Source organism: Didymosphaeria variabile (genome assembly GCF_027946475.1).
Source record: "Didymosphaeria variabile strain IMI 356815 chromosome Unknown scaffold_10, whole genome shotgun sequence".
Classification (NCBI taxonomy): domain Eukaryota; kingdom Fungi; phylum Ascomycota; class Dothideomycetes; order Pleosporales; family Didymosphaeriaceae; genus Didymosphaeria; species Didymosphaeria variabile.
The window spans coordinates 421,353-449,012 of record NW_026611629.1 but is presented as its reverse complement, the minus strand read 5'-3'; the positions used below and the strand labels follow the sequence as shown (position 1 = coordinate 449,012).

Here is a 27,660-nt window from a genome sequence, read left to right as displayed (position 1 = left end):
CACACACACACACACAGAGGCACCCGCACCCGCACCCGCCTCTTCCCCGCGGCGCATGCGCCCGCCGCCGCCACGAGACCGCGCCCCTCGACAGCACCGCAGACGTCGACGACGCTGAGGCGGGCAACGGCTGCCGTGCGACGCGCCAGGCTTCGCGGCAGCGCTGGAGCAGCGCGCGGCGCCTTCTGTTGGGCATTGCGGACAAAGACAATGCGATTGCAGTAGCTTGACTGGCCGCACGTGTTAGCTATTCCTCTCCCAACGCGCGCCCTCCTCTCCACCCTCTCCACCCTCGTCGTCTCGCCCACCCACGGAAACGCAGCCTGCCGCCCTGCAGTGCCCTTGCCAACTGCGCGGCAGCCCAGCAAGTAGAGCCTCGCCGCCATGTACTCCCGCCAGAACACCCAGTATCCCGTCCCAGCACCCCAACCGCAACCTCCCCTCACGCACCAGAAGCAAGACACGCAGCCCGCGCTGCCGCCGCTGCCGCCCGTCCAGGACCAGCCCGCCATGAATCACCTCCCTCCGCACCAGCAGCAGCAGCCGCCGGTGCCTGTCTACCGGACCGACCATCTGCAGCCCGTCGCCGGCACCAAGAACGGCAAGGTGTACCGGTGCGTGATTCCCTCTGTTGCCAGACGCGCAGCTAGCTGACCCCGTGCAGGCTTGTGGTCGAGCAGCAGCCCATCCGCGCGCGCATGTGCGGCTTCGGAGACAAGGTGACCATCGCCCGCACGCCCTTCCCTGGCACGTGACTGACCAATGCCAGGACCGCCGCCCCATCACTCCACCGCCTTGTGTGCGCCTCATCGTGTGCGATGCGGCCACGGGCAAGGAGGTTGACGCCAACGACATCGACAGCACCTTCTTCGTCCTGACGGTCGATCTCTGGGATGCCGACGGCGCCCGCGAGGTCAATCTCGTGCGCCACAGCAGCGGCGCCCCTACTGTTAGCATCTCGAGCAGCACTACGACCTCCTATCCGCCGCCCATGGAGCGCCCGCCCATGTACATGCCGCAGGTCATGGCCGGCATGCCGCAAGTCGACGCATACGGAAGGCACATGCCCCAGCCTGCCTATCCCGCAGCTAACATGCCTGCATACAGCGGCTACCCAGCCCCCACTCAAGGATATCCCTATGCTGGCACTGCCTATGCCCCCAATTCGATGCCCATGGCTCCGCTGCCCGCGCCCGCCTCCACTGTAGGCATGTTCACCAGGAATCTCATCGGCAGTCTCTCGGTCAACGCTTTCAAGCTCACCGACACGGAAAACCAGCTCGGATTCTGGTTTGTGCTTCAAGATCTGTCAGTGCGAACAGAGGGCACTTTCAGGTATGCATGCTTGTGCGGCCTTGTACCTGATTTCATACTAACGGGCGTAGATTGAAAATGAACTTTGTTGATGTCGGCAATGGTTCGGGAAACAACACTCTCAACACCGGTCGTGCTCCCGTTCTAGCCACCTGCTTCTCAGACCAGTTTCAAGTCTACTCGGCCAAAAAGTTCCCTGGCGTCATAGAAAGCACGCCCCTCAGCAAGACCTTTGCAAGCCAGGGAATCAAAATCCCTATCCGTAAAGATGGACCCAAAAACCTCAGCAATCAGGCTGAGTATGACAACGACGACTAAATTCGTCGTGGGACCAAACGGTCGCTTACGAATCCCACGATGATGATTGGATGACGACCGCTCGCGAGCTAATCATCCGTTGACTGCGACGCGTTGCGGGCCGTTTGATGTTGGCGGAGAATTTGCACATCGTATCAAGAGGACTCGGTTTTTCATTGTCAGAGTTTATTGGGTCGGCGTTTTGGAGACTTGTATCTGTTGCGAGACTTGGGACGATGATGGATAGACGTGTTACAAAAGCGTAAAAGGGGTTGGGATGGCCAGGACACGAGATATTGATATCCGCTTGTGCTTCGTATAGGTACTAATGGTTTAGTTTGCACAATAGACATGGTTCCAGACTGTTTGAGTGGACTAACAGTAGTGTTGCAATTGCGTGAGGCGATGAGGTTCTTGATAACATCTGTCAGTCGATAGCCCGTCACCTCACGAGCCAGCGCTGGAACGCCTTTTGAAAACAGATTTCCCACTACACTCGGTCCTAACATGATAGTCAGGCATAACATGGCTTAAAGTAGTTAATGGACAGCATTGCGTGTACCTTGACACACACGCACAAGGTTAAGAACAAACTCGGTCACTCAGACTCATCATGCCGGCGCCTCCTCACCGCATCTTCGCAACTTGGACCATCGCTCTGGTGCCCCTAGACAAACAAGCACAAGTTGAAACATTACACCACGCCATGTATTGTAGCCTAGCCCACGATTGAACTGGGGCGCACCTAGCGCGCACCGCCACAATGTCATGCGACTCGGTTCAACGCACGGGCCCTCACGGACAAAACGCAATTTGCATGTTGTGGGGAAACTCCCAAAGCGGCGCCCAGGCCCTTCCCGGCCACAGAAGTTCCAGATGGACGCGCGCTTACCATGGCATGGACGAGTTGTGCTGCGGCTTATAGAACAACATGCTTCGCTGCGCTGTAAAGGATCGAGAGGAGGAGATCATGCGCCCAAGTCCAGGTCGTCGTAGGCCCCGAGACGGCAGGGGTGAGGAGCGTGGAGAATGGGTTCCCGGGCGCTGTGCATGGTGGAGGGCTACACATACCAGCCCGCGGGGGGGCCCGCAGCGGATTGGGCTGGAACATCACGACACGGCGACACGTGGAGGGCCCGGTGCAGAGGGTCGGTGTGGTAGGACAGGCTCGTACAGTACATATATACATGTATCGTCGGCGGAGATGTCACCGTCTGGCCATGTCACGAGGTGTAACCGCCGATCAGCTCTGAGAATTGCATCTGATAAGAACCAGACTCCAACACGCGTTCTGGGCCTGCGTCTGTCTTCAGACCATGTCTTGGCCCGCCAGAGAATACTGTGTTTGTCATCGTCTGATGTCGGGCATGGTCTCGCTTTCGGTGCATGCAGCATGACCTTGGGAGCGGAATGCTGTCATGTCTCATGCCGATGGAGGTTGGTGGACCCACATGGCGCTTCCACAGGGTCGAGCCGTTGTGGGCTTATTGTGCCGTTGCCCCAGCCTTCTGCCCGCGATTGCTTACGGTAGAAAAATGCGAATATGCTTACAGGCATGTTTCCGATGCGGCATGGTCAATGTCGAGCGCCTAAGTGAATCCAAAGCCCACAAAGAGCCCGGCATTTGTCGTCAAGTGGGCATTGTGAGGCGAGTTGGGGCTCGAACGAGAGTCTAATATCGTGTGATACGTGGACTCATGCAAGCCTTGCATCAGGGCGACGACCAGCCATGCAGTGTTTGTTGAGTCACAAGTGAACAGATTGTTCGCACCCTCCCAGACAACACCATCGACTCTGAAAATGCCGGGTTCCAGTAAGCTCGTTGTTGCGTTGAGTAACAGCCGACGAAGGAAAGGAGGCGAAAAGCAGATGTTGCAGGAACTTGTGCGATTACTATTACTTTACACACATGTCAACGCTCCCAAAAAGATCGCAATGCATCAATATGTTACAAAGTAGTGAATCGAAGGTACGATGCAGAAAGGATCGAAAGGAAACAGCAATGAAAGATTAGGAGTCTCCATGATCTGCAAAGCTGTGGGATCTCGCGTGATTCCGTTTCTGTCGTAATCGTTGCTTCATCGAGTCGTATCGACTGGTAAACGTATGCCGAAAGCCTGTCCGGCGAGAGTACGCCAACACAATACCGTGTACATCGCCACCTATCCATGTCCGTCTTGTTCGTATGTGCAAAATACGACCGATTCGTGCCACTGTACGTAGATGGCGCTGGCCTAGAAAGGTCGCATATGAACCCCCACGGAGGGTTGCGCCAATGGAATAGAGCTAGGCCCACGGAACATCTGAAGAAGTCGCTCTCCAACACCAGGCTCGAGCTCTGTCCCATCCCTCGCAATCTTGACTTCGCGATTGGCGTTCCAGGGGTTTCGAAGCCCTCGTGTGCGATAGAACGGCAAACGAGTTGTAGAAATCCACTCAATCCGGAAGGGCTTTCCCCAACTCTGAGCAACAGCTGGTGCTTCTCCGTCTACTTGCGCATCTTCTTTGTCCGGGTGATCTTCTTCACCTTCCGAGTCTGTCAGTTCTGCCTCCCAGAAAATCGTACCTCTTGCTGAATCGTCGATTATTCTACCTCTAGGCGCAAATTCCGTCGCAGGTGTGGGTATGGACTTCGGCACATCAGTTGCCTCAAGTATATTGTCTGGTTTAGGTACCGAGCCAATTAGCTGGCCATCATCCTCGAGGATACGAGAGGCCATGCGAGCATATCCAAAGTACTCGCCAGACTTGTTCGCAGAGAAGATAAGGTACACATTTTCAGCAGTCTTGTATTGTCAGTACCGCAAAACACTCGCAGTAGCCACGAAGACTTACCTCAAAGGCGTTGTTCAACGCCTCTTCATTATGAGACTGAGTAGCCCAGATGCCATTTCGGAGGCTGAGCTCGAGATCTTGCAGCGTTAGACTTTTGACGATAAAATACTTGTCTGAAGCGCCTGAAGTTTCCCGTACGTTTCCGTCACTTGTGTGAGCGGTGATATTAGCCTCTGCATCTCCATGTGATACCTCGCCTTGAGCGTCTCGAGGTGACGTTGGAGGAGAAGCGTTCGTCATTTGTGTCCCAACCATGGCCGAAGGTCCTGTGGGCACGCCAGAAGCCGGTGCAGAACTACGACGAAGCCGACACACCAACCTAACACCATTAAAGCGGGAATCGTGAAATCTATGCATAGCCGCAGTACATGACGTCTCGGTGCGGTAGTTGACAAAAGCGCAGTTGCTCTTAGAAATGAGGAACAGACTCTCGATGTCCTTCGTGGCGTCGCGCGAGAAATGATCTTTCAGAGCTATGACCGTCGTCCCTGGAGGCAGATTGCCCACCCAAAGTGCGTGACCAGATTGTTTAGGCTTTCGGGGAGGACCACGAGGGATAGAGCTGACAGGGCCAGTGCGCAGAATGCCTGGAGAATCAGCCATTAGCAACGTTCTAAAACACCATGTCAAGGTTCGATGCTCACCACCAGGTTGCACAAACTGGCCACCAGGCATCCATCCCATTGAGACCGGATCGCCTTGTACCGCACCGGAAGTCGTGCGATGCCCAGGAGAGAACAACCCATCTTGCGCGGGCATTTCCAAACTCTGTCCAGGCAGTGGGATATGCGAAGAAGTAAGACTCGGCCTTCTACCGTACAACGCTGGAGTCTGCGCGTTCTGTCCGGAAAACCCCGGTGCAAAGTGTTGTGTCCCGTATGGCGCAGGGTAGTATAGATACGGTGATTGTTGAGAATAACTCGGGTATGGCGCTTGCATTGGGTTGGGTCCTGGTCCACGTTGTTGGTTAGGGGGGAAAGCAGTATAGTTTGTGTGAGAAGAAGCTTGCGTTGGCATGTAATTCTGCTGAAATTGGCCAGCACCGAAGCTAGGACCGTAACCCGATTGAACGGGAAGCGTGTTGGAGGCTGGGCCATGCACTTGAAGGTTCTGCTGAAGCTGATAGACGAGTGCGGATGTCGATGCGCCAGATAATTGTCGCTGGGTATGCTGCGATTGCACACCACCGACTAAAGTGTAGTCTGGAAGTGAGCCCGCCATAGTACCCATGTTTAGGGGTGTCGCACTGTGGCCTTGCGGGTAATGCGGGCTGCTTGGATGTGCGGGAGAACGAAGGTCGGGCCGTAGTTGCGATTGAGGAATCGAGCTAAGCTGAGAGTAAAAGGGCGTGTTGCTGCTGGGAGACCTAACGCCCGAGGGCTGGTGTGAATGACCTTGGAGATCATCACGAGCAAGACCAGTTGCCGTGATGTCCAAAGCTTGTGGACTGGATCCAGGTGGTAGGTCACCCATTGGTTCTTCGATAACGACTGGAAGAGCAATCCACTGCTGTACCCAGACGAAGGCCATGTCAGCCCATTTTTGACCAAGAAAGCGAACGACAAATGACAAATGAACACAAATTTCGAACAATTTCGACGCGACTGTAATTATGAAATTCGACACGTACCTGGACCTATATCAGAGCAAGTGGTGATCGAAGTGGCGAGCCGGAATGAAAGACAACCGAAAGTAGAGGCTGTGGGAGACGAGCTTCGCAAGCTGTATGCCAATGGGACGAAAGATTGCGACCGCCAGAATGTAAAAAAAGAAGCGAGCACAAGGTGAGACTAGATGAGGTAAGATTAACAGCGACGGTCGAGGTACTGCTGGGATGAGAAAGCTCGCTTGGAGCGGAACGAAGATGATGGTTAGGAGTAGGTGACCACTCAGACGGCTGGTGTACGTTTTGACGCCTTATGAGGTTTGACGAAACAACGGCACCGACGATAAGAATGGGAAAGCGTGACCGTAGGTGGAACCTTAGAGGCCGGAGAGGCGAAGGAGCTTGAGAAGGGTTCGCTAGACGGCCCTATGTGGGCGGGACTGCCGCACGAGGTTTTGCAAGCCTTCTGCCTCGATTGCCTCTCGGTTGTGTGGCTTCCTGTGGTCTGATTGGGCCCTGAACCTTGAGGCTGTGGCTGTTGGAATGGCTGTGGAGCGACAGGGCCCGAACCGACGTTCTGGAGGCGAAAGGATCTCCAGTATTGTGAACAGGCTGGGAATGGGGGCTCGGTAGGCGAACGCGACGAAGAGGACGAAAAGCTACTTGCGCTGGTAAGAGTGTGGCGAGTAGGCGACTTTCTAGACTTGTCTAAGGGCCGGAAGCTGATCCTGGACGACTTGTGCAAAGCTTAGTGGACCCAACTACCCTAGACGTACCCTGCAGAACCACTGAAACTAAGTGTAGATGTCGGGATAGCAAAGCTCATACAGAAGAGTAATTATAGATGTGATGGCTGATGGTAAGTTTCGGATGGAATGGTTTCAATAAAGCATAGAAGCCTGTTACGGAGATTCACGACTGTGGTGTTGGAGGCGGGCCAGCAGATTGATTGGGCCATGTTTTTTTTTTCCAGTTAGTTGAATTCATGAAGTAATTCAGAGGGTCCGCCGGAGAAAGTGCTCGCTGCCAGCAAGGAGGGCCAATGCAAGTGGCACAAGCACTAGGTGCGGAGACAAGCACTAGGGTATCCAGAAAGAGGACGGCTTCAAACAGCGCGCGTGGCCGCTGTCACGGGCATGCAAACATGACGGAGTGCAGGTGTGGCGGTGAAGAGCAAGACAGGCAACGAACGACGTTCGGGAGGCGTCCGGCAAAGCGACAGGAGCAGAATGGGGTGAACAGAGGGCGAGGCCGAGTGCGAATACGCCACATCTGGACCATGTAGCCAGACAAGGCACCACGGATAGCGTGAGGGCCGTCTCGTGTGGCTCCAATCAGGGCCGCTCGGCACTGGCTCGGCGGTCGCTCGACAGACGACGGCAGGAGAATGGCGGAGGACAGGCGGCCCAATGGAACGGGCGACAGCGAGTTTGCCACGTCCCGGCCTGGCCGCCGGCTGCTCAGGGCGGACGACGTTCAATCTGCCCGAGATCGACAGAGCTTGGCGTGCACAGCCGCACTGCGCCCGCATGGGCAATTTTGCCCTAGCAGCAGACGCAGATGGAGGGCGAGCAGGGCGGTACGACGTGTGATGGGCGTGGAGGCGACAGGCGTGCGCGGCGCTGGGCCGAGCGCTGCTAGGTGCGCGGTCGCTGGCAGGACGGGAGGGGAGCAGTGCGTGGGCACGCCGAAAGCAGGGCTGCGTGGATTGTCGATGCGTCTTTTGCATGGCGGCGCATGGACAAGATGCAATCCCGATCATGGCGTGGCGTTCCTGGCGGCCCACTGACGTAGCGTGAGGCGCCACTGTGGCGCCAGCCGTCCCAGGCGCGTCAGGGTCCAGTCCACGGTCGTCGGGCTCGTATTTCGCGGAGACGTAGCGTGAACCGTTCGAAGCTGCTCTCGCAGTGCTGCCGTGCGTGTCGGCGGCACTTGGTTTGCATCGGCCTGCCGTGACTCGACCTCGTCCAGTGTCGCCGCACCTGCCCTGCCCCGCACCTCTCCCACTCCCACCGGTGACGCAGCACCGCCCGAAGCGGACAGGCGCCTCGTCATGCCCTCGCCACTCCCCAAAGCGCTCACACGTTGCAGTGTGTCTCGACGCCCTCGCCAGCAAACGCTCACGCCGGCCGTGGATCGTCGTTCCCCTGGCGATCCTCTCAGACCCCGCGCATCAGCCCGACGCATGGGTGCATCTGGGCCCTGTCCATTCCATCTTTAGCATGCGTCCTCACGGCATGTCAAAGGGCACGGCGGTGCCGAATCATGGGAGCAGGACGCGTCTCCGCGCCGCCTTCATTTGATCATTCCCCGTCGTCTATCTCCAACCCTACTACGCATGCTCACAGTCGAGCACAGCCTGCCGCTTGGTGCGTCCCGACATGCAGCATTCCGACTTCCGATTGTAAGCAACCGTTGCGGAAGCCGAGTACAAAATCTCCGACATGCTTCGATTTCTCGTGTTACACGCGTCGTGGGCTTCAGAAGATAAAACGCCGACATCAGCGGCAGAGGCTCTGAATACACAGTGCCTCATGTGTCAGCCTCTGCGTGCTATGTTGTCGCCATCCTGAGCCAACAGGCGAGCAAACATACGGATGCAAGCTCGTTCGGTTACCGTCGCCCACGGTACTCATTTGCAGACATGCTCAGAGAGGAAATCGTCGATATAGGCAAAGTACCCAGGTTCGGAAACAGAGTCGTTATGTGTGCCGTTCGGTAGTTCCCGCCATACTTTCGGTGTCGATCGACAGACCTGGTATAGCTTACTCATGTGCGATGGACTGTGAACAGGGTAAGCAAACGACTACGTTTGGAACAACAGCACCTACGGCACAATCTCGTCTCGCAGCCCACTCAAGAATAGCATGGGAACGCCCTTAACCTGCGGCAGCATATCCTCGCTGGGCCATACCTGATGGCAAAACGGCGCAAGGTATTTTGCGGGTGGCAGAGCTCTGATTCATGTCAGCATGGTTCCCAAAAGGGTTAGCTTTGCAACCCAAGCTAGGTGCCATATTCTACTACACTTAAAGTGGCGTATCTCGTGGGCCTTTTAACGTTCGTTGCCGGGGTCTGCTAGGGGAATACTGACGAAGGAATCATCTTGCGCATCGAGGTGAAGGTGTTCTCTAGAATTACACCAGCAATGTCGCCCTGCTTTTGGTTCCGAGCAGCTAGGCCAATCGAGACCGCACCTCCTAAGCTTTGCCCGTAGAGCACGATGCGTGTGCTGCGCAGCTCATGGCGGTTTCTAATGTAGTCCAGACCCGTTTGTGCGTCAACATTAATGCCTTTTTCGTTTGGTGTTCCCGTAGAGAGTCCGTAGCCTCGGTACTGCAGCATGAAGACGTTGCCTACGCCAGATAATGTCAGTACCATCCTGATGTGTGGGTCATTGTGGTGAACAATCTCTCAGGTGATCTATGTGATGATCTGCCAACACGCAAAATTCGAAGGCATATGATGCGGAGCGTGCTGAAGCAGTTGCTGCGTGGATCGGTTTTACTTACAGCCCAGCTCCTCCGCTAGCACTTTAGCTATGGGTAGGCGATAGCCAATGTTGCCAGCATTGCCGTGAAACATCAGTATCGTTACATTGCGTGACTGGGCCCTGTTTGCGCGTATGTAGAAGGCGCTCAGCGATTCCCCATCAGGTGTAGGAATGAAGAGCTCTTCGAAGTCGGGTATGCCAAATTGTGCAGGGCGGGGTACATTGGTTCGCGCATCGGGCGGAAAGTTCCTTGCATAGATGATTTCGCTGACTGGGTCAGAAACAGCGTATATTGAACGGATAGTACCGAGATCCTAGGTTCTTGGCCTCTGCGTCGTCTATGCAAAGCAACGTGGAGACTTTTGCATGGGTCCAGAATTACTTACTTTTGCTTGAAGTAAAGGACTCCGCTGAGCAAAGCAGCAATGCCCGAGGAGGCAATCAAAGGAACGCGAAGATAAGAAAGGAAAGAGTCCAATGTGCCGCCCATGCTGCAATGAGAGCGACGTAGCAACAGTGAGTGACGACGGATGTTCGATTGAAGGGTGGAAAGGTCACGACTGGCGAAGAACTGGAAGATCGGAGGTTCATGCACCAGGTGGCGATCGCGGGGTGTCTAGATTATGATAAGGAGGCGGGTGCAGTGTGGTACGGCGGCACGGCTGCTCAATTGCGACGACGTGTGAAGCTTCGAGTGCAAGGTTGGGACGTGCGACAGCTGAGGGCGCCTTCCCCGGGCTTGCAAAGCGCTTGAGAGTAAACACCGAAAGCGCAACCTGTTTGCAATTGTTGTCTTTGATATGGAGTGAGTTACACTAACTTTATCGTTCAGGGGGGGGAGAATACGCTGTGGCTTTGCTCGAATTGTTGTCAGTAAGTCACGTGATTGTAGGCGCTCTAGCGGTGGTCTGAGCTCGCAAGCTAGCTTTCAGGCGCGAGGCAACACAGCTGCGTACGCCATTGATCAGTCTCCCCCACCGTGCCTATCAACCACCTGCTTCGCAACCCAGGATAGTCCTCTACACCTCACCGACCCCCCGTATCATAGTCTCCCCGCGAATGCCCGCAATGGCCACTGGTGTGCTTGGAGAAGGTACGCCGTTGTCCTCCCAATACCCGCTTGTGACTTACTCGTTGTAGATGGCATCCACGTCGATATGAACCATCTGAAGAAGGGCGAGGTCAAGTAAGACGTATTTCTATCACAGGACCATGCGCTTGCTAACTGTGTGGATCATAGCCTTGGCACCTCCATGTTTGTAAACCCGGCGCCTACTCGGCATAGTCTATCTAACTGTGAGCAGCATGGCGATCAACTTCAAGGACGGTGTGATACTAGGAGCGGACAGCCGGACAACTACCGGCGCATACATCGCGAACCGAGTGACGGACAAGCTCACACAAGTGCACGACACAATCTGGTGCTGTCGTTCTGGCTCAGCAGCAGATACACAGGCCGTGGCAGACATCGTCCACTACCATCTCGGCATGTACGGAATCACAAACGACGAGGCTCCTACTACGCAGACTGCGGCCGCCATATTCCAAGAGCTGTGCTATGCAAACAAGGACTCGCTATCGTAAGTGGCGCCCACGCGTCATATTCACTCCGGCTGACGAAGTCATGTAGAGCTGGTATGATCATTGCTGGATACGACCATAGGCACGGCGGACAGGTGTACTCAATACCCCTCGGTGGCTCTCTGCACAAGCAGGCATATGCAATCGGCGGCTCAGGATCTACATACATCTACGGATACTGCGACGCGAATTGGCAAGAGAACATGACTGAGGCTGAGGGAGTGAAGTTTGTCAAAGGGGCACTGCAGGAGGCTATCAAGTGGGACGGCAGCTCTGGCGGTGTGATCCGTATGGTGGTGCTTACTGCGCGAGGTGCGCAGCGACACCTGTATCTGCCTGATCAGCGATACGAAGGACCCGGCACGCAGTAGAGCAGACCAGAGGTGGTCATGGAGATGAGTGGGCGCTAAAGGACATGGGATCCGAGGGGCATGGCGCAGGCCGTGGTGATATCATCGCCGTCTCGCCGGCCACGAACCACGGATGCGCATCTGGCAGTGTGTCAGGAAACCGTCAGCCATCGAGTCCGGCAGAGAGCTCAACGTATGTAGTCTTGTGTACTAGAAAAGTCTAGCCAAGAGCCCCCACTGCCAAGTAGGAGCGCAGAGGGAATGCAACCAATGAGATGCACGCCTTGAGCCATACAGTCCGTCAGCGCCGTGCCTTCGTATGTGGCCATCGGATCTTTGCATGGGGCAGCGATGCCGGCGTGAGGCGCAACGGAGCATCTACGAAGCGGCGCCTCTGTGCGATGCAAGCAGCATGTCCCGAGCGGCGCTGCTCAGGAGCTGCGGCACGACGGTGTATGTATATGTATGCAAGCGTGTGGAAGGCCGGCATCCAGTGTCTGGACTGGAGGAACTAGACCAATTTTAGCGACATACGTAGATTATCTACACTCCTCAGACTCGTCGTCGTTCGAACACCGCACCACCTCTGTGCTGCTCCAGCGCGCCCCTCTTCTACACTCTCTTGCTGCATTGACTTTATCACGGGGAGCGGCATTCGAGGCACCCAAGGCATGTCCGCTATCTCCCCTCACTGAGCGCACTCTTATCGCCAACGACGGCCTGCCCGCCGTCGACGCAATACCAGGCAGCCCGCTCCATCACCACCCCGATTGACCTTTCCCACTGCCTTCGTCCGCTCCGCAGCAGCCGCAGCAAAGTCGCGCTTCCTGACGCCGCCCACACGCGTCTGCTCTCCTGCATCTGTGCTGCGACCCCTCCGACTCCGCCCGCAGCAGCCCGCTCCGCGTCTCGTGCAGCCTCTCCAACGACGTCCGCGGCATGGGATCGATCGTGGTCAGCGACTTTGGTGGGAACCACTTTCATAATATGTTTGGCGGCGGCGGCGGCCTTCAGCAGACCCAAGAGTCGCCCGCAGTGCACCACACGCCCGTGCGTCCCTCGCCACAGACCAGCGCAAACCCGCCCTTACGGGTAGCACCACCTGCAGACGTCGCAATGGCCGACCCGGGAGGGCCGCCCGCGAGCTCACAGCAAACAGCATCTGGGGACAGTACCGCTGGGCCCCACCAAACAATCCAGCCCCCACCCAGCCCACGCTTTGCGCCCCAGCAGCAGACGCCCGCGCTTGCAAACTCCCATCCCCAACCAGCATCTGTGGCCCCGCGATCTGCTCAGCCGTCCCCGGTGCCGTCGGTACGGTCTGCCCTGGACGTCCCGGGAACCTCGCCGCGGCGGATCAAGGTCAAGAACCTCTCCCACATCCAGAGCTTTGCTACAGACGAATTCAGTCCCTTCTCGCAGACGCGATCGCTGTCGCGGCGTCAGCGGCGAGACCCTGGCGACGTAGGCCCGCAGTATGAGATTAGCGAGATGCCAGTAGGCGACATCATTGAAATGGTGGCCGGCCTGCTTACCAAGATCACAACTACAAACGACCGGCAACACGACCACATGCAGCGTCAGATACCGCCTCCTGAAGGAGCATCTGGTCTCAGCCAACAGACGACGAGTGTTTTAGCGTTTCACGGGAAGAATGTGCCGAGCATATCCATCCTCAGCTATCTCAGCCGGATTCACAAGTACTGTCCAACCACGTACGAGGTCTTTCTGAGCCTCCTAGTCTACTTTGACCGAATGACCGAAAAGGTCAATGCAGGTCCTATGCTCAGCCTGCGACAAGCGAACCAAAAGTCGCTGGAACGCGCCAATGCTCAGGCTGATGCTTCCAGCTCATCAGTTACTCTCGTCGATGCGCAGGATCAAAGTCGCCATATGGTTCAAGCGGCGACACCACCTCCTTCTGGTTCCCTGGGTAAACCCGCACAGACGCCTGTGCCAGAGTCTCAACCACCTTCCCCACCACATCAGGACCTAGATTCCGATCCTTATAATTTGTCCCACTTTTTCGTAGTTGACAGCTTCAACATACATCGCCTCGTTATTGCCGGTGTTACTTGTGCAAGCAAATTCTTTTCAGACGTGTTCTATACCAATTCAAGATATGCAAAGGTGAGTTCTGACCCACGTGCCTTGCGCTTGAGCTGAAGTTCCACAGGTCGGCGGTCTTCCCTTGGTGGAGCTCAATCATTTGGAGTTGCAGTTCCTTCTTTTGAACGACTTTCGGCTCGCTGTGCCACTGGAAGAAATGGAAGCATATGGTACGATGCTCGTCGAATTCTACGCACGCGAGGTTGCTGAGCAACACGAACGTCAATCCGGAAGAGCATAAATAGATCTAGTGTCACGATGAGTGCATTGCGATGAATTGTCCAAATGCCAAACGGAAGAGCAGGGTCGGGCGGAGAGTCTCGGCTTTTGAGGTGGTTTCATACGTCACCAAATCCTTTTTCAATCTAAGAACAGCACTGTTGCAAGCTCGACACAGGATCGTATTCAGCAGCACGAGGTAATTATATTCATGACTGTCAACCACGCTTTCTGTTTGTTTTTTCCTGGAGAATGTGTGATCTCACCTCAGTGTGGGTTAGATAGATATTCATTCCAACGACTGCGGCAAGCATTCAGTGCTTGCATTTCAGATTTGGTTGGGCTTGTTCTCAAAGGGGCTGCGTTCTTCGTTTATCTCGAAGTAACAACGATATTAACGGGTGCACCTCATATGAGGTGAAGCGTACGCATGGGTTGGAAGTCAGACGGATGGTACGTGCGAGTGAGCGTTTGGTCTGCACACTCTTTACGATCATACATCATGACCTGTCCACCTATGGAAATTGAATGCGTTGTTGTTTCTTTCCTTTGGAGATAGAGGTGTGGTGCTGGAGTACGGTTTGGTCTGACTCTGAATAGTAACAATTTCATGATGACATGAGCTTTCCTGGGTTGCGTGAGTCACCCTTGGCTACCTTAGGACTAGCGAGGGTGGTGACTTACTGAATACGAGCTTCTTCGTATAATGGACGTGAAAACCCCTGAGTCCGTGCCGTTCATCTTGCTAACGCGCGGCTCATAGATTACTGACGAGACGGAGGCGCTCCAGTCCGCAAACAGAAAAAGATGCAGTGAGATCAGAGATCAGTCCACGGGTCGGATCTTATCACGCTTCGACCACTCTCTCTTAGGTAATCCAGGGGATGAGGCTCTCGGCCACGCCGCACGCTACGCTTTGACCTCTCCCGTCCAGGGTCTGATAATTCGTGTTCGGCCCAATTTTCCCGTCATTCTCGTCCCGACATGCTGTGAATACTGGGGAACAGTGCTCTTTGCTCTCTTCTTGTATTGGTTTCGATATCGCTTTCGTTTGAAAATTGCAAATTTTTTTCTCCCTCGGACGTTCATTCTTAGTGCGCTAGTCCTCGGACGGCTATTGGCCCCTTTTAGAGTACCAGGGCGAAATGCCTAGTCACTCCTTTTCCCTCGCCAGCATCTTGCAATATGTCGTCTTTGGTATACTGGGATACGTCCTCGCGGGTGCACCCCTGCTCTCCCTGTTCACAGGCACCACAAGCGAGAGTAGAAAAACAAGAGCTAGTCTTGGGCGACCGTCGGCACTGAGCCAGGACAAGGCTGCTGGTCTGGTTGTTCCTGATGGCAACCTGAGCTGCACGGAGCATACGTATAGGGGCTTGCATGTGTTGAGTCGCGACCCATTGGTTGTCTATGTGGAAGGCTTCTTAAGGGAGGATGAGGTGAAGCATATCGTGGATGTCAGGTATGCAATTTCACTGTTTATTCGGTTCTCATCCTCATGCCCAGCTGGAGGAATATTGAGAGTGCTAAGGGCAACTGCAAACCGGTTGCTCAGGTCCACTTCGGATGCGCTAGGTAAGCTAACAGCTCAAAAGTCAGAAGCACTTCACGCCGTCCACGGTCTGGAGTTCCGGCCAGGAACGACTCGATCCCAGCGTCCGCCTCTCAGAAAAAGCACCCGTGCCGCGCTCCCCAATTGTCCGTTGTATCGAGGAGCGTGCGCGTGCCTTTCAGGGTTGGCCACCCTACGTCTTCGTCGAGAAGCTGTGGGCGCAAAAGTACGGGCCCGGCGGTCACTACGCCTACCATTACGACTGGAGCAATGCGTTACGCGGTGCAGGGCGGATCAGCAGTTTTATGGTGTGGTTAGGAGATGAGTGTGAAGGCGGGGGAACGAGGTTTCCAAGGTTGGAAAAGCCGAAAGGTGAGGCGTGGTGCCGGTTCGTTGAGTGCGGAGAGGGCAGCAGTGGGGATGAAGGCGGTGGCGATGAGAACGATATTGGCATGGGAGTGACATTCAAGCCGATGAAAGGCAACGCAGTGTACTGGGAGAACATGAAGGCTGATGGGACGGGATACGAAGAGAGTTGGCATGCGGGACTTCCTGTGACGAGCGGGACCAAGATTGGGCTTAATATCTGGAGCTGGCTCCAGGAGGGGTACAATCCTTATGCTCCGCAAGACGCTGTCTGAAGGACTCCGCAAGACGTATGCTCCTGATTGGCCTAACGGATCATGAAATATCCCCTAATACCTTACTGTTTGTGCTTCTAAATCCTCTTCGTCTGTGTCCACCCGCGCGTATCGCTTAATGAACAAGTCGAAGATCGCCGGGAAGCTATGCCTGATGTGTGGGTACAAAGTTAGTGTGACTTAAGATAGGGTGGGTGAACAGCTGGATCAGGTCTCATCCTAGCGAGAAAGAAACCTTTTTTCTGCCAGAAGACACATCCACTTCGTACCTGGCGGTTTGCTTACCAGTACTCCCCTGCAGTCGCCACGTTGGTCGCGAAGTTCCATTCCGCCATATGCTTCATCTGCGTTACGGTCCACGTAACAAGTTCGTCGGGAATATTTCCGATCGAATGAAGCATGATAGAAAAAGCAGACGTAGGTAGATTGGTGGTAGTGTGGAAGTCCTCGAGTGCGTTGAATTTAGTCGCGTCAATAAAGTGAGCGAAAGTATCTTCGAAGATGACGGTTGTGTTGGCAAGGTCGAGGTAGTTCCATACGGAATCGGGTAGAGTTCCAGGGTTATGTACTACTGTATGGTTAACACCACCAAATTTATTTGCATGCGGAATGCAAAGCTCCGGGTGACTTACTAACGAGCTTCTCACCTAACTGCTCATTGCTCTGCACTGTATCCGTCGTCGTCCTCAAGTAATCGTGCTTCTGCCACTGGTATAACCCCGGTATCTCGTCAAAGAATATGCCGTCGACTGCCATCCGCGTGTCATTCATCAGAATCGGCCAACTTGCCCATTGTCGAATCTCCGCCAGTACGCTGTCCAGATCCTTATCAGTGTAGTTGGTTGCAACGTAACCCAACGTCCGGATATTTGGGTAATCCCTCAACTTGGGTATCTCGCTGATATACGCTGGTTCAGGTAGGCTACCCATACATGGTCCGCTACATGGGTTCAAGATAACCTTAAAGTTAAGTTGCGTGTTGTTGCCAGCTCTAATCATGATCAGCAATTCGCGCAAAGTGCTCGACATATATCAAAAACTGACGCCCAGTACAAGGGATCCCACACACCCGGCCAAGGATACATGTATAGCGGCAGAAGAATCGACATGTTGCCGAGCGAATCTATCAAAGTAGGTGTAGGCCAAGAAGGAGATCCAAGCTTCAAGTACTCGCAGCCACGCCTTCAAAAGTTATCCTTGCCTCGCGTGCAAATTACTGAAGCATGCGAGTCGTATCGCGCGTCTCCCTTTTTAGATCAGCAACGCACGCGTACCACGCGGCTGGGATATTGTTGCGGTGCCTAATGTCGTTCCAGAAGTGGTCGTCGACGTTGCGCGGCAAAGAGTAATTTGGCAGCGGACATTCATTTAGACAGATTGTAGTGCAGGGGTGTGGGTAAATGATGACGAAAACGACCAGGCCAGCCAGGACAAGAATCACGTCTCGTGTAGAGACAGATGCGATAGCTACACGAGTGAATTTGTGACTGACCTTGTTTGCCAGTGAACCATTATCTCGACCCACGTAAGGACACTATACAAATAGGTGCACTTGCTATCAAGGCAGGAGTCGATCTCATTGATAAGTCAGGTTGCTTGATATGCTAAGTGCCCAGTCAGGTCATACGATCTAGTGGATGAGACTTCACTGGTGAGAGGTAGCGTCATTCATCCTCGTCATATGTGTGGTTCAATGCGGAGCGTATGACATGTATTATTAGTTTATTGTGCAACGATCTTCGAGATCAGCAGACTATGCGTTCGGTTTAAGAGACTCGTTGTACGGTCAGCTTGCCCTTTGAGCCGCCTTCAAAAGCAACAAATCCGCTCGATTCTATGAAAGATCGGAATTGATTGGACTCGTATCTCGCCGTGATGACGGTCAATCGTAGTTCAGGCTCCTCAGCTGGGGGGAGCGGCGTGGATTGACCAGAAGCAAGAGGTGTTGCATTTCCGGATGCCAACGGTGTACTAGTCGCTGACGGTGGAGGTACTTTGGTAAAGGTCCACCTGCCAAACGCCCAATTGAGGATATATCGCGCCCGGTCGCCAGCAACGTTCAGCGTTGATCTTGGAACGGGGTCGGATGATCTTGGAGCGGTCGATGCATAGAGAACGCCTTTGATGCGGTATATGGAGTCCTTGGTGGGCTCCTGGAGTAGCTTTTCCAATTTCTCTACGTCCACGCTTGCATTGTTGCCGTTGGAGGTAAGCGCGACGCTCAGCACTTCTACCTCGCTGGAGTGCTCATGGTCATGGCGGCGATGCTCAGAATCGGCTCCCGCAACCTTCACTAGCTTGGCGTCCAATCCAAAAACAATTTCCTTGCTGACCCATCCTCTGTCACTTTTCGTGCGCGGTATTGGCGGGTCGACCTCGAGGGCTAACACGGCATCCTCTACGTCCTCTAGCCTCCTCTCGCTGACGAGCTCCCATTTATTCAGGACGATTAAATCTGTGTATTTGGCCTGCATCTTGGCGGTATACGAAGTGTCTTCGTAGCCCTTCCAATTTTCGGCGTCTATGACGGACATGACCCCGTCCAGCACGTATCTGCCGGTGCTGTTGGCCAGGCGGTTCACTTCCATGGCCAAGGTGGCCGGGAAGGCAGAACCAGACGTCTCGATCACGATGCGGTCGGGGTGGATATCGGCAGCGAGCGTCTCGAGGGCGTCGGACAGCTGCCCGACCAGGTTGCAGCAGATGCAGCCATTGAGGAGCTCCTGCACGCCCGAGATGGCACTCGAGGAGGCAAGCTCCGAGTCGACGGCGACGTCACCAAATTCGTTCTTGAGAAGCGCGAGTTTGTACGTTTTGGGAAGCTGCGGAATCAGGTTCAAGATCAGGGCTGGGCGGGTTAGACGCTGTGGCACGCGGGGCAGTGCGCGCACGACTCACTCGTCTTGCCGGAGCCGAGAAAGCCGGTAATGATGGTGATGGGTATCATGGCGGGCGTCTGCCTGTGCCTATGGTTTGTCCAGCGCGCCGAGCGAGCAAACGAGCGAGCGGACTGTGTGGTCGCTGTTGCTCGCCCTCTGCGCAGAGCCACGGCGCGGGGGCTGCCAATGACGTAGCGCGCCGAGAGACGCGGCGCTACTGGCTCCAAGACAAACACAGCCTGAAACAGTACCCCTTCACATAAAGTCCTCTGTTTCCCTCTCTCCTCTTGGTGCACCCGCGTCTCTACGACAACACCTCTCCTACTTGATTCAACACCCACCGATCGACCACTCAACCAATTCATCAACATGGATTTTGTCAACAAGTTCACGGGCGGCGACCAGAAGAACGAGCAGCAGACTGCTGGCTCTGCCGAGCAGAAGCAGGAGGGCGGAGGCTTCTTCAGCGGTCTTGGAAACAAGGCCAACGAGGCTGCTGGCGGCGGTGCGGCTGGCGAGAAAAACGAAGACATGCTCGACAAGGGTAGGAGCATCCGCAGCACGGCAGAAGATTGTAGTTGACATGACTAGGTGTCGATTTCGTCCAGGAGAAGTTCCTTGGCCAGGGCGCGCAGGACAACGAGGTGTGTAGTCCCGGAGGTTGAACTGGCAGCAAGACGGTACATCTGACCCACAAACAGTCTGCCCTTGAGCAAGCGAAAGACGAAAAGATCAGCGACTTCATTCGTGGTCAGTACAAGAACGCGAGTGGCAGCGATGTGCCCATCAAGGACAAGCCAACGACCTTCGACTAGTTAGTCTCAGCGTGAGCATGTGAGAGTCGTCCTGGCTCGGTGTGGTGAGTCGGGGGGAGGCGATCCCCGGCTATGAAATTATGATTACGGTCGTGCTGGAAGTTGAAATGATAGCATCTCGTGTCCTCGATCCACTTTTTGTCCATGTTGCTTCTCAATGTGATGTAGCAGATGGGTGTCACTCGCGTGCCAGCATCTCGACGCACGATGTCAACAAGTTCACCAAGTGCATCTGCACGATGTGCCCGGCTGAGGTATCGGCATGCTTGCCAGCACCCCATCCGAAGGGCAGCACCAGCCTTCGCTTTGCGCGCCCATCGATGACGACCAGGGCATCTAGCGGGTGTTCGCCTCCACCGAGGGGATGCAGCAGGCCGAGGCGCACGAAATGGTTGTAGCCAGGGCCCACGGCTTGGATCAGGGGCAGCGAGTACGTGGCAGCTGCAGAGGGCATGTGGGTGGAGGGGTCGCGGCAGAGGACGAGGGCTTGCAGAGAGGGCGAGAGGGCGTAGAGCTGTGGCAACACGGAGCTGGGCGCAGTTAGCGGGCGGCGCACGGCGAGGAGGGCAGGCGGGCGCTTGCCAGAGGAGGTCGTAGTGCAGCTGGACGCTGCCTTGGACGCACAGCACGAGGAGGGACCCTTTGATGAGCCGGTGCGCGTTGTTGTGCGGGCGCAGGCTGCTCCCGGGCGGCGCCGCCAGCGTCTTGGACGCGAGCATGGCGGCCACATCGACGGTCCACGCCTCCGCTGGCGGGATCACGTCGAGCTCCTCCAGCTCACCTTGGGTGCGCGAGCGCTTGAGCGAGTCGTCAGCGACGGCGGCATCGTCGTCCAGGGCGAGGCGCGAGCGTTTGCGGCTGAGGGCGGCGTCCATGGCGGCGAGGTGCGCCCAATTCACTCGTTCGAAGCAGCGAGAGTGGCGCCGCGCCGTTTCTATAGAGACGCTCCCCACACTCAACCCCACCCTGCTGCTTATCCCCGGGCGCCCGCTGTCCTTCTCGCCGGCATGAACGTCGCAGCCCTACTGCGCGAGCGCGTGTGGTCCGCCTCCATTCCCGTAGAGATCTCCCTGCACAGCGCAGACTGCTCGTCATACGAAGCCGTCCCCTACCTGGTACGCGTCTGCGCTTGCTGCCTGCGCCCGGACAGTGCTGATACTTGGTCCCCAGGTCCACGTCCCACGACTCTCGTATCTGGCATTTCTCCTACCCAAGCTCCACACCTACTTCCACGCCAACTTGATCTACCCCGACGTCTCTCCGTTTGATGCATGGCTCGAGTATGACCATGTGCCCTTGAAGTGGCACTACCCGCTCGGCCTACTCTACGACCTGTACTCCGGAGCCGAGCCTGCATCCTCACACAACACGCCCGCCGAGCAAGCCATAGTGCCCAGCTCTGAAGAGGAAGAGACCCCGCCCTGGAAATTGACTCTCCACTTCTCTAGTTACCCCAAAGATCAGCTGGTGCAGCTCGACGCCCATGAGAAGCACCTCCACGATCTGTTTATAAACAACGTGAAGGAGGTCAGTCCACCCCTGTTGACTCTGATGGATGCTTCTTGCTGACCATGCTTCCAGGCCGACTACCTCCGAAATGGAACAGGGAAGACAGTAATGTCTCTCAGCAAAGAGGATTCCGAACAGCTATGGGAAGGTGTCAGGCAACGAGACTACAGGCGCTTCAGTCGTATCAATAACAAGTTCCTGAATCCTCAAGGCGCTACGCTCCGTCATGTCCCAATGAGGTTATACCTCCCACATGCTGCCTCCCCTCAAGTGGGGAAGCCGTCTTCGCCCAGCAGCTATCCTCAAGAACGTGGAAAGATTGAGAAGGCCATCATGCCTGGCTCCGTGCGAGTCGTGCAGGGACTAATCCCAGTATCCTCATCGTCACGTGAGTCATTGCCACCAGAGTTGAGATCAGAAAACTGTGCTGATAAGGTCCTAGGGCAACGCCAGACAGTAGGCACTGCGCTGAACACGTTACTACCCAGCCTGTTTCGAAATACGCGCGGGCCTTGCCTCATTGCTGCGCCGGTGCTGCATGGCGCTATCCTCCCTTTGGACGCCGGCGTCGAAGACCTGATACGAACCGCTGCCTACGTCGATGGATGGCTCCACATCGCTTTCGTGATGTTATAGAGGTTACGGTTTTGGCGTGTTATGAACTAGCCACTGGAACATTGATGCGTAATACCAGAGTTCAGTCTCCAGAGTAATGCAAGTAAATTAAGACACGCGAAGAGTGTTTGTTATCCAGACCCCCTTGATCGTATATCCGATATCTACATCTAATTAAGTGCCTGATGGAAGTTCTCACCGAGAACCTTCCCCGCGCACATTCATATGATGGTCTACGTTCGATTCAGTGGAGACGCCGATCGTCTCGCAATTGAGGCACAACCCGCTGAATCTTCCGCTCCTATTACATGCCCTTACCAGATCCAATATGAGGAACACTGTGTCGGGATTTGGTCACCGTGAAAGTGCAACAATAGCATTCAGCAGGCTTCTGCCCGCCCTAACCAAGTGATGCATTCTGGGGACGTCGCACCCGCCGCCGTGAGACCACATTGAAACAGCTTCCAGGCTTCTGTTCTTTCAGTGCACTCCCTTTTTCAACATATTCATTGTCATTCCTGTGGCTGCAGCCGTCGGCATTGCATGGATGACTCGAGCTGCCGTCTGGCCTCCTTTCTTTGCTTCTTCCACGCTTTTTATTTTCTTAGATGGGCTGTTGCTCCGCCTTGCGCGAGCTAGGAGCACGAAGACACACCGTATACACTACCGAGACGAGTGCCACATCCATGAGGACAATGCTGTATGCTGATACATTGGCCATCCATTCATGCACACGACCAATGGTAGTATTCCGTGCTTCGAGGGATTTCCTCTTGGTTTGCGTGGGAGCCCTTCCCACTGGTAGAGTGAAAGACGGCCTGCTGGAGAAGGCATTATAGACCTTATCCAGTTGATACTTCCAGATTGGGAAAGCTTCACCAGCACGGAAATGGCACTGTAATCACTATTGAGGATAATCTCTTCACTTGGTGATTTTGTGCTTTTGTGATCATGTTCTGTATATCCGCATTGAGCTCGTTCGTAACGTTTCTTACGATATGTTATACGAACACTCTCAAAAGGCACAAAAGACGCGGGGAGACGAAATTGCAAATGCGTCTCAAAACGCCGCGCTAATTCGTCAAGTTTAGTTTCAGCCAGCTCTGTCAGACAGAGCTGCCAGGTGCAAGTAGGTCCTACTCTTATCTCGCCGGCCTCAGCACCTCCCACCCTTTCAGATTCATGTCCTCCGGTTCCTCGTCCATCAGATTTCTCCCTCGTGCACTCAGCCCGGTCCCGGTCCTTGGTGGTAACGCTGGCCTCTCATCACTGGCATCGATCAGACTCCCCACACCATTGCCCATCCCTACAGGCCTCCTCTCGGCCATCGAGCGACGAGGGGGCGGTGGTAGCGGTCGACTGTGGTCAGGGTCGGAGAAGGCGCCTGAATCGGGTTCATCACGGTAGCGTAGAGGTGGCGCAGTAGGCGTCCCGTGAAGCGAAGGCTTCTTGGTGGGGATTGGCGGTGCTGCTTTGCGGGAAATCTCTCGTGTGCGATTGGGAGCTGGAGTTGGATGGGTAGGGCGATGGTGAAGTGCTGGCAGGGAGCGGGTAGATGCGGCGGAGGGGGTACGTCTCAAATCGGTAGGCCCGTCTAGGTGGGAAACTGAAGGACTGTTGCTTGCATTGGTAAATGATGGCGGGCCGACGTTAAAGGGTGGAGCTATGAGCTTCCGTGCAGTGGGATTAGGTGCTCTTGAGGGTCGGAGGCTTGTGGCAGGGTTTGCTACGCTGCTCGGTACACTCGTCCCTACGTCGTTGAAGTCTACTGTATGTGCTCGTTGCGTACCTCTGGCTGGTGGTGGCTCCGGTCTTCCCGTTGTCCGGACTTCGACCCAATCAGGCTCTGGTGAAGGCGTGAAAGGATTACTGGGCCGCTTGGGATTGGGAAAGTGATCATTGCTGGATGGTTGCACTCTCGAGCGTGCTGGGAGCCCGTTATCGAGCCACCATTTCCGTCGATCTGAACTTGCAGGTGGTAAACCAGGTTCTACGCTCTCATATCCTAACAGATCCTCGTCATCGGTGTCTTCCATAGCCGCTCCACTAGATGCGCGCGTATCGCCAACGACTTCCTTTCGCTTGCCGTATAGCTCTTGGCTAAGTTGGTCTTTACGTTTTTCATCGATTTTGTTGATCAGACACTGAAAGGTTGCATACACAGGGCGGTGGTCCGAAAAGCGGAGTGGAGCGCAGTCATAGTTAATCTGGCGGATATTATCACCTTTGCGAAGAATGCGGTCACACCAGGCAGGGATACGAGCTTTCTCGGACGTATCGTAGGTGTCGGTCCCGATGTCGTATTTGTATGTAGGGAGGAAGGTGATGCGGGCCTCGGAATAATAAGGGAAGGTCAGGCCAGCGACCATCTGGAGGTTCAGCTGGCATGCCGTTAGCGTATAGTGGCAAAAAGAATGGAGGATATAGCATTACCTGGTCGTTCTCGTACAGCGTCTCAAAATCACCAACATGGCACAGTTTCTGTACCTTTTCGTTGCTCAAGCCTATTCGATAATTGAAGTCTCCGAGCCAAATTACTGTGTCGTGATCCTCGATTGATCGGTTCCTTTGGAACCGCAAACCATGGCTGATCGTTTTGTAGTCTCGGTTTCTCTCCTCGTAGTTTGCGAACCCAGCTGCAAGGTGCGCCGTCACGAAACATATTGAGGTATTAGCGTATTCCATGCGGATAGCCACGGCCCCTTTGTTGCCCGCCATGCCAGACATGCCGGTCTGTGCCTCCGTCAGCATTTGTGCAGTAATATGTAGTATTTAAGGATACCTTTTTCAGACTCCCTTCAACGTTTTTGATGCTCTTCAGCGATCCTGCTTTGACAAACACTGACAGACTTGCGCCTACGAGTTGTCCGCCTCTTAGCAGGACATACTCTTCCTGACCGTGTTTCGCCGCATTTTCGTTGAGGCAATTCCTAACAGCAGACTCCCAAGCCTGCCGCCTCGCCGGATCTGTAGACATGATTTGTTGCGGACTCAACTCAACTATCTCTTGGAAACCCACGGCAACGATTTCCGGGCACTGTTGAGAAGATACTACCTCTGGACACAACCAGGGTGCCAGGTCTTCATGAAGGCCATGTGTCTTCCCGTTGAGGTTGAAGGTCCCGGCGAGGATGTGTATAACTTCACTTTCTGTGAATTCGGCTGAGCGCTTGTTGAGTTCGGCAATGACAAAGTCATTGATGGGATCATACAAGTGCACCGGCACCTGGCCCATTAGGCGACCAAGTAACATGTCGATAGTGTTCTGCCGCCCTTTGTCCGCAAAATTATTGATATACATGCGCGTAGCGCTCTTTCTAGCGTCGGCTAGGGCCCCAGCAAGCGACATTTTCCCATGTCTTGTGAATGAAGACTTTAGGGCTCCTGTTCCGGCATATATCCGTGATAACGCATCCCCGTTATCTGCCCACATGCTCGAATGCCTGGCCCAGAAGTCCTGGCTGGCCCCCAATGTCTTGTGATTGAAGAGAATCTCCAGAGCCATTCTGCTGATTATGGTTTGAACAAGGTTCGTTCGGTCCAAGCAGTCCAGGCAATTGGTCCTAAACACGCCCTCTTGTTGCAGAATCGTAGTCGGTCTTCGAACAACATAATCGTTCCCATTCGATCTCGCATGTTCTTCTATATCCTCAGAAAGATAATATGCAAAGCCGTCTGCAGAATCACGTATCCACTGCTGAATCATACTCGCCATCTCATACCCGCCAGGTCCCCTGGTCTCGGCGTGAAAATCGTATTCGGTGAGCTTGATAAGTTCATGCTCCTTGCTCTGTTCGTGCGCGTAGTTCATAGGGCTCTGCCTTATGTGATGGCGGTACCTATGGGTCAACTCTAGTTCATTCGGCTTTTCATTACTAAGAAGGTTAACCACGTGTATAGCACCATAGCTGAGCTCCAGATGTTCGAAGTGCTTATCAAAGGCCGGTTGGGTAGCTTCCGGCGATCGGGTGATTGTGATCTTTTGTTGCCCGGGGAGCAGTCCAGTCGCCTGCTCCCAGAACAGCGGCACGCTTCCCCGGACCTGGGTGTACGAGAAGCAGAGGCCGGTTGGTGCGTAGAAGATGGTTTCGGATTCGACAAAATTGGCGACATTGCCATCATCATCGATGCCTCGGGCATTGAACCTGGTTCCGGCTCTCCGACAAGACAATCTCGAGATGAGCGTCATCTGCGAAGGCAGTCCGGATCTTGGGGCTCGCACAGGAGACGAAGACGAGGGTACGGTGACCGTAAGGGCAAAGCCGCGGATAGCAGAAGTGAGGATGCCTGAAGCGTCCAGCGCCTGCTTTTCTCTTTGAGCCAGTCTCGATCTGAAGTCGACCAACGGTTGGATCATGTACGAGTTCCACAGAAAGCCGGCGTCCAAGCTGTCAATGGAGACAGTGGCAGCATCCGAAGACCTCTCCTGCAGTCTTCGCGTCATATCGAAGTCGGAGCTGTAATAAAAAGTCCCGCTGCTGAGCAGCTTCTTGAGGGCCAGACACGGGTGCTCCATGGGATTCTCAGACTTGCCCCGCCCGAAGCCCATCTCATATCCCTCCTCATCGATGGTGTCGGTGGGGTATGGGTTGACCTCATCGTTCAGCAGGGCATCGTAGCTTGCGCTGTTCAAGCAATAGAAACCCACGCTGTGTATGCGTTGCACCGTCTCCCCTGGCCGCACGTCGGCAACCTTCCTGCTGCCATTGACGACCACCAGGAACACGTCGCCATTCACCGTGATGAGGCCCAGCGTGCCATGCGCATTCACACTATTGAGCGCGCGATAGTCGCCTAGATCCATATCATCGAGGCGCGCAAACTCGACCATGCAGCGCGCTGCGCCTGCGCCATTGCTCCCAAGAGATGCAGTGGATGCATTGCCATTGTGCTCGGTCGAGGTCGGGCTATGGCGCAGGACGAGGGCGTGGGTCGCTGTGGAGAGGGCGATGGCACGGTGCGGATAGTCTTTGAGAAGGACGCGTATGGACATTGTCGGCTGTGGACAACGGCTTGGCTGTTTCTGGCGGGCTCGTTAGGCATGTCCGATTTTCTCTTCAGCCTCTCGGTGTCGCACAGGCAGGAGTAGGCTCGCGCGGAGACGGTCGTGGTGGTCACAAGGTAAGCACGCGTGTGCTCAGCTTGGGCGGTGTTGCTTGTCACCGCGAAGCCTCAGCAAAGACAACAACCCTGCTATGTTCCAGTAGCCCGCCGGCCAGTTCATGAAATTGTCACTCGATGGGAATGCTTGAGCAGTAGCGATTGAGGCGTTATCGCTGCAGCTTTTGTCCACATGCATCGAACGGTGGGATCCGAATTTCTGCTGCGGCATGGCCCCTCGCTTCCCATTCGCTGAGAGAGGTGCTCAGGGCCCAGGGTCGAATTGATGTCATAGTCTTCCAGGAATGCTTCCATTTGCGTCTACCAACAATCCAAGCACGCAGAATGCTATGTCCCGTCGTGAATCGTCAAGCCATCAATCCAAACCCTCAAAAACACGGTTCAAGCTAAAGTTGCAGCATCCTCGACAGAAGCTATCTCGAAAGTAGCAGAAGAACAACAACAGAAAAACCACCACCCCCTTTGGTGTTCAGCACGTCTTCCTCTATCTGCGGTACTCGCCCCTCCTCCCGTCACGGTCCCTCTCAGAGATGGTAATTCTCTCGCGCGTCACTCGCTCCCCTCCGCCATAGTCTCTGCTGCCTCTGCCATAATAATCACCCCGCCCACGACTCGGGCTTCTCTCCCGTGGCCTGCTTCTGCTCCGTCGTTGGTCGAGTCGATCATACCGGTCGTAGTGGTCGCTCTCGCTGGGTGCAGGCTCGACGTACCGGAAGTGCTCGTA

General features: G+C 55.0%; 12 protein-coding genes across 12 annotated transcripts; 6 read left to right on the top strand and 6 right to left on the bottom strand.

The window, feature by feature from the left end:
- Positions 1 to 384: 384 nt before the first annotated feature.
- N0V89_012198 (uncharacterized protein) lies at positions 385 to 1,632 on the top strand (the record flags this gene model as incomplete). Its single annotated transcript, XM_056220921.1, has 4 exons — positions 385 to 614; positions 665 to 719; positions 770 to 1,335; positions 1,386 to 1,632. 4 exons carry the CDS (start codon positions 385 to 387, stop codon positions 1,630 to 1,632), a joined length of 1,098 nt encoding a protein of 365 aa, XP_056064908.1.
- Positions 1,633 to 3,845: 2,213 nt separating this feature from the next.
- On the bottom strand, positions 3,846 to 5,919 carry N0V89_012197 (uncharacterized protein; the record flags this gene model as incomplete). Its single annotated transcript, XM_056220920.1, has 4 exons — positions 3,846 to 4,397; positions 4,447 to 4,523; positions 4,815 to 5,033; positions 5,091 to 5,919. 4 exons carry the CDS (start codon positions 5,917 to 5,919, stop codon positions 3,846 to 3,848), a joined length of 1,677 nt encoding a protein of 558 aa, XP_056064907.1.
- A 2,765-nt stretch (positions 5,920 to 8,684) lies between these two features.
- Positions 8,685 to 10,035, bottom strand: bem46 (bem46 protein, variant; the record flags this gene model as incomplete). Its single annotated transcript, XM_056220919.1, has 5 exons — positions 8,685 to 8,835; positions 8,884 to 9,009; positions 9,147 to 9,408; positions 9,565 to 9,812; positions 9,932 to 10,035. 5 exons carry the CDS (start codon positions 10,033 to 10,035, stop codon positions 8,685 to 8,687), a joined length of 891 nt encoding a protein of 296 aa, XP_056064906.1.
- A 578-nt stretch (positions 10,036 to 10,613) lies between these two features.
- PRE3 (Proteasome subunit beta type-1) lies at positions 10,614 to 11,497 on the top strand (the record flags this gene model as incomplete). Its single annotated transcript, XM_056220918.1, has 4 exons — positions 10,614 to 10,638; positions 10,686 to 10,731; positions 10,850 to 11,125; positions 11,176 to 11,497. The coding sequence occupies 4 exons, from the start codon at positions 10,614 to 10,616 to the stop codon at positions 11,495 to 11,497; spliced, it is 669 nt and encodes a 222-aa protein (XP_056064905.1).
- Positions 11,498 to 12,463: 966 nt separating this feature from the next.
- Positions 12,464 to 13,826, top strand: PCL7 (cyclin-like protein interacting with PHO85; the record flags this gene model as incomplete). The annotated part of the gene is made up of 2 exons (XM_056220917.1): positions 12,464 to 13,606; positions 13,653 to 13,826. 2 exons carry the CDS (start codon positions 12,464 to 12,466, stop codon positions 13,824 to 13,826), a joined length of 1,317 nt encoding a protein of 438 aa, XP_056064904.1.
- Positions 13,827 to 14,949: 1,123 nt separating this feature from the next.
- On the top strand, positions 14,950 to 15,997 carry N0V89_012193 (uncharacterized protein; the record flags this gene model as incomplete). Its single annotated transcript, XM_056220916.1, has 2 exons — positions 14,950 to 15,266; positions 15,400 to 15,997. The coding sequence occupies 2 exons, from the start codon at positions 14,950 to 14,952 to the stop codon at positions 15,995 to 15,997; spliced, it is 915 nt and encodes a 304-aa protein (XP_056064903.1).
- A 281-nt stretch (positions 15,998 to 16,278) lies between these two features.
- On the bottom strand, positions 16,279 to 16,927 carry N0V89_012192 (uncharacterized protein; the record flags this gene model as incomplete). The annotated part of the gene is made up of 2 exons (XM_056220915.1): positions 16,279 to 16,565; positions 16,630 to 16,927. 2 exons carry the CDS (start codon positions 16,925 to 16,927, stop codon positions 16,279 to 16,281), a joined length of 585 nt encoding a protein of 194 aa, XP_056064902.1.
- An 836-nt stretch (positions 16,928 to 17,763) lies between these two features.
- On the bottom strand, positions 17,764 to 18,944 carry N0V89_012191 (uncharacterized protein; the record flags this gene model as incomplete). The annotated part of the gene is made up of 2 exons (XM_056220914.1): positions 17,764 to 18,845; positions 18,896 to 18,944. 2 exons carry the CDS (start codon positions 18,942 to 18,944, stop codon positions 17,764 to 17,766), a joined length of 1,131 nt encoding a protein of 376 aa, XP_056064901.1.
- Positions 18,945 to 19,245: 301 nt separating this feature from the next.
- On the top strand, positions 19,246 to 19,691 carry N0V89_012190 (uncharacterized protein; the record flags this gene model as incomplete). The annotated part of the gene is made up of 3 exons (XM_056220913.1): positions 19,246 to 19,420; positions 19,468 to 19,520; positions 19,578 to 19,691. 3 exons carry the CDS (start codon positions 19,246 to 19,248, stop codon positions 19,689 to 19,691), a joined length of 342 nt encoding a protein of 113 aa, XP_056064900.1.
- A 178-nt stretch (positions 19,692 to 19,869) lies between these two features.
- N0V89_012189 (uncharacterized protein) lies at positions 19,870 to 20,566 on the bottom strand (the record flags this gene model as incomplete). The annotated part of the gene is made up of 2 exons (XM_056220912.1): positions 19,870 to 20,221; positions 20,316 to 20,566. 2 exons carry the CDS (start codon positions 20,564 to 20,566, stop codon positions 19,870 to 19,872), a joined length of 603 nt encoding a protein of 200 aa, XP_056064899.1.
- Positions 20,567 to 20,698: 132 nt separating this feature from the next.
- atg5 (Autophagy protein 5) lies at positions 20,699 to 21,836 on the top strand (the record flags this gene model as incomplete). The annotated part of the gene is made up of 3 exons (XM_056220911.1): positions 20,699 to 20,806; positions 20,862 to 21,218; positions 21,273 to 21,836. The coding sequence occupies 3 exons, from the start codon at positions 20,699 to 20,701 to the stop codon at positions 21,834 to 21,836; spliced, it is 1,029 nt and encodes a 342-aa protein (XP_056064898.1).
- A 1,121-nt stretch (positions 21,837 to 22,957) lies between these two features.
- On the bottom strand, positions 22,958 to 26,808 carry syj1 (Inositol-1,4,5-trisphosphate 5-phosphatase 1; the record flags this gene model as incomplete). Its single annotated transcript, XM_056220910.1, has 3 exons — positions 22,958 to 24,196; positions 24,249 to 24,548; positions 24,598 to 26,808. The coding sequence occupies 3 exons, from the start codon at positions 26,806 to 26,808 to the stop codon at positions 22,958 to 22,960; spliced, it is 3,750 nt and encodes a 1,249-aa protein (XP_056064897.1).
- Positions 26,809 to 27,660: the final 852 nt, after the last annotated feature.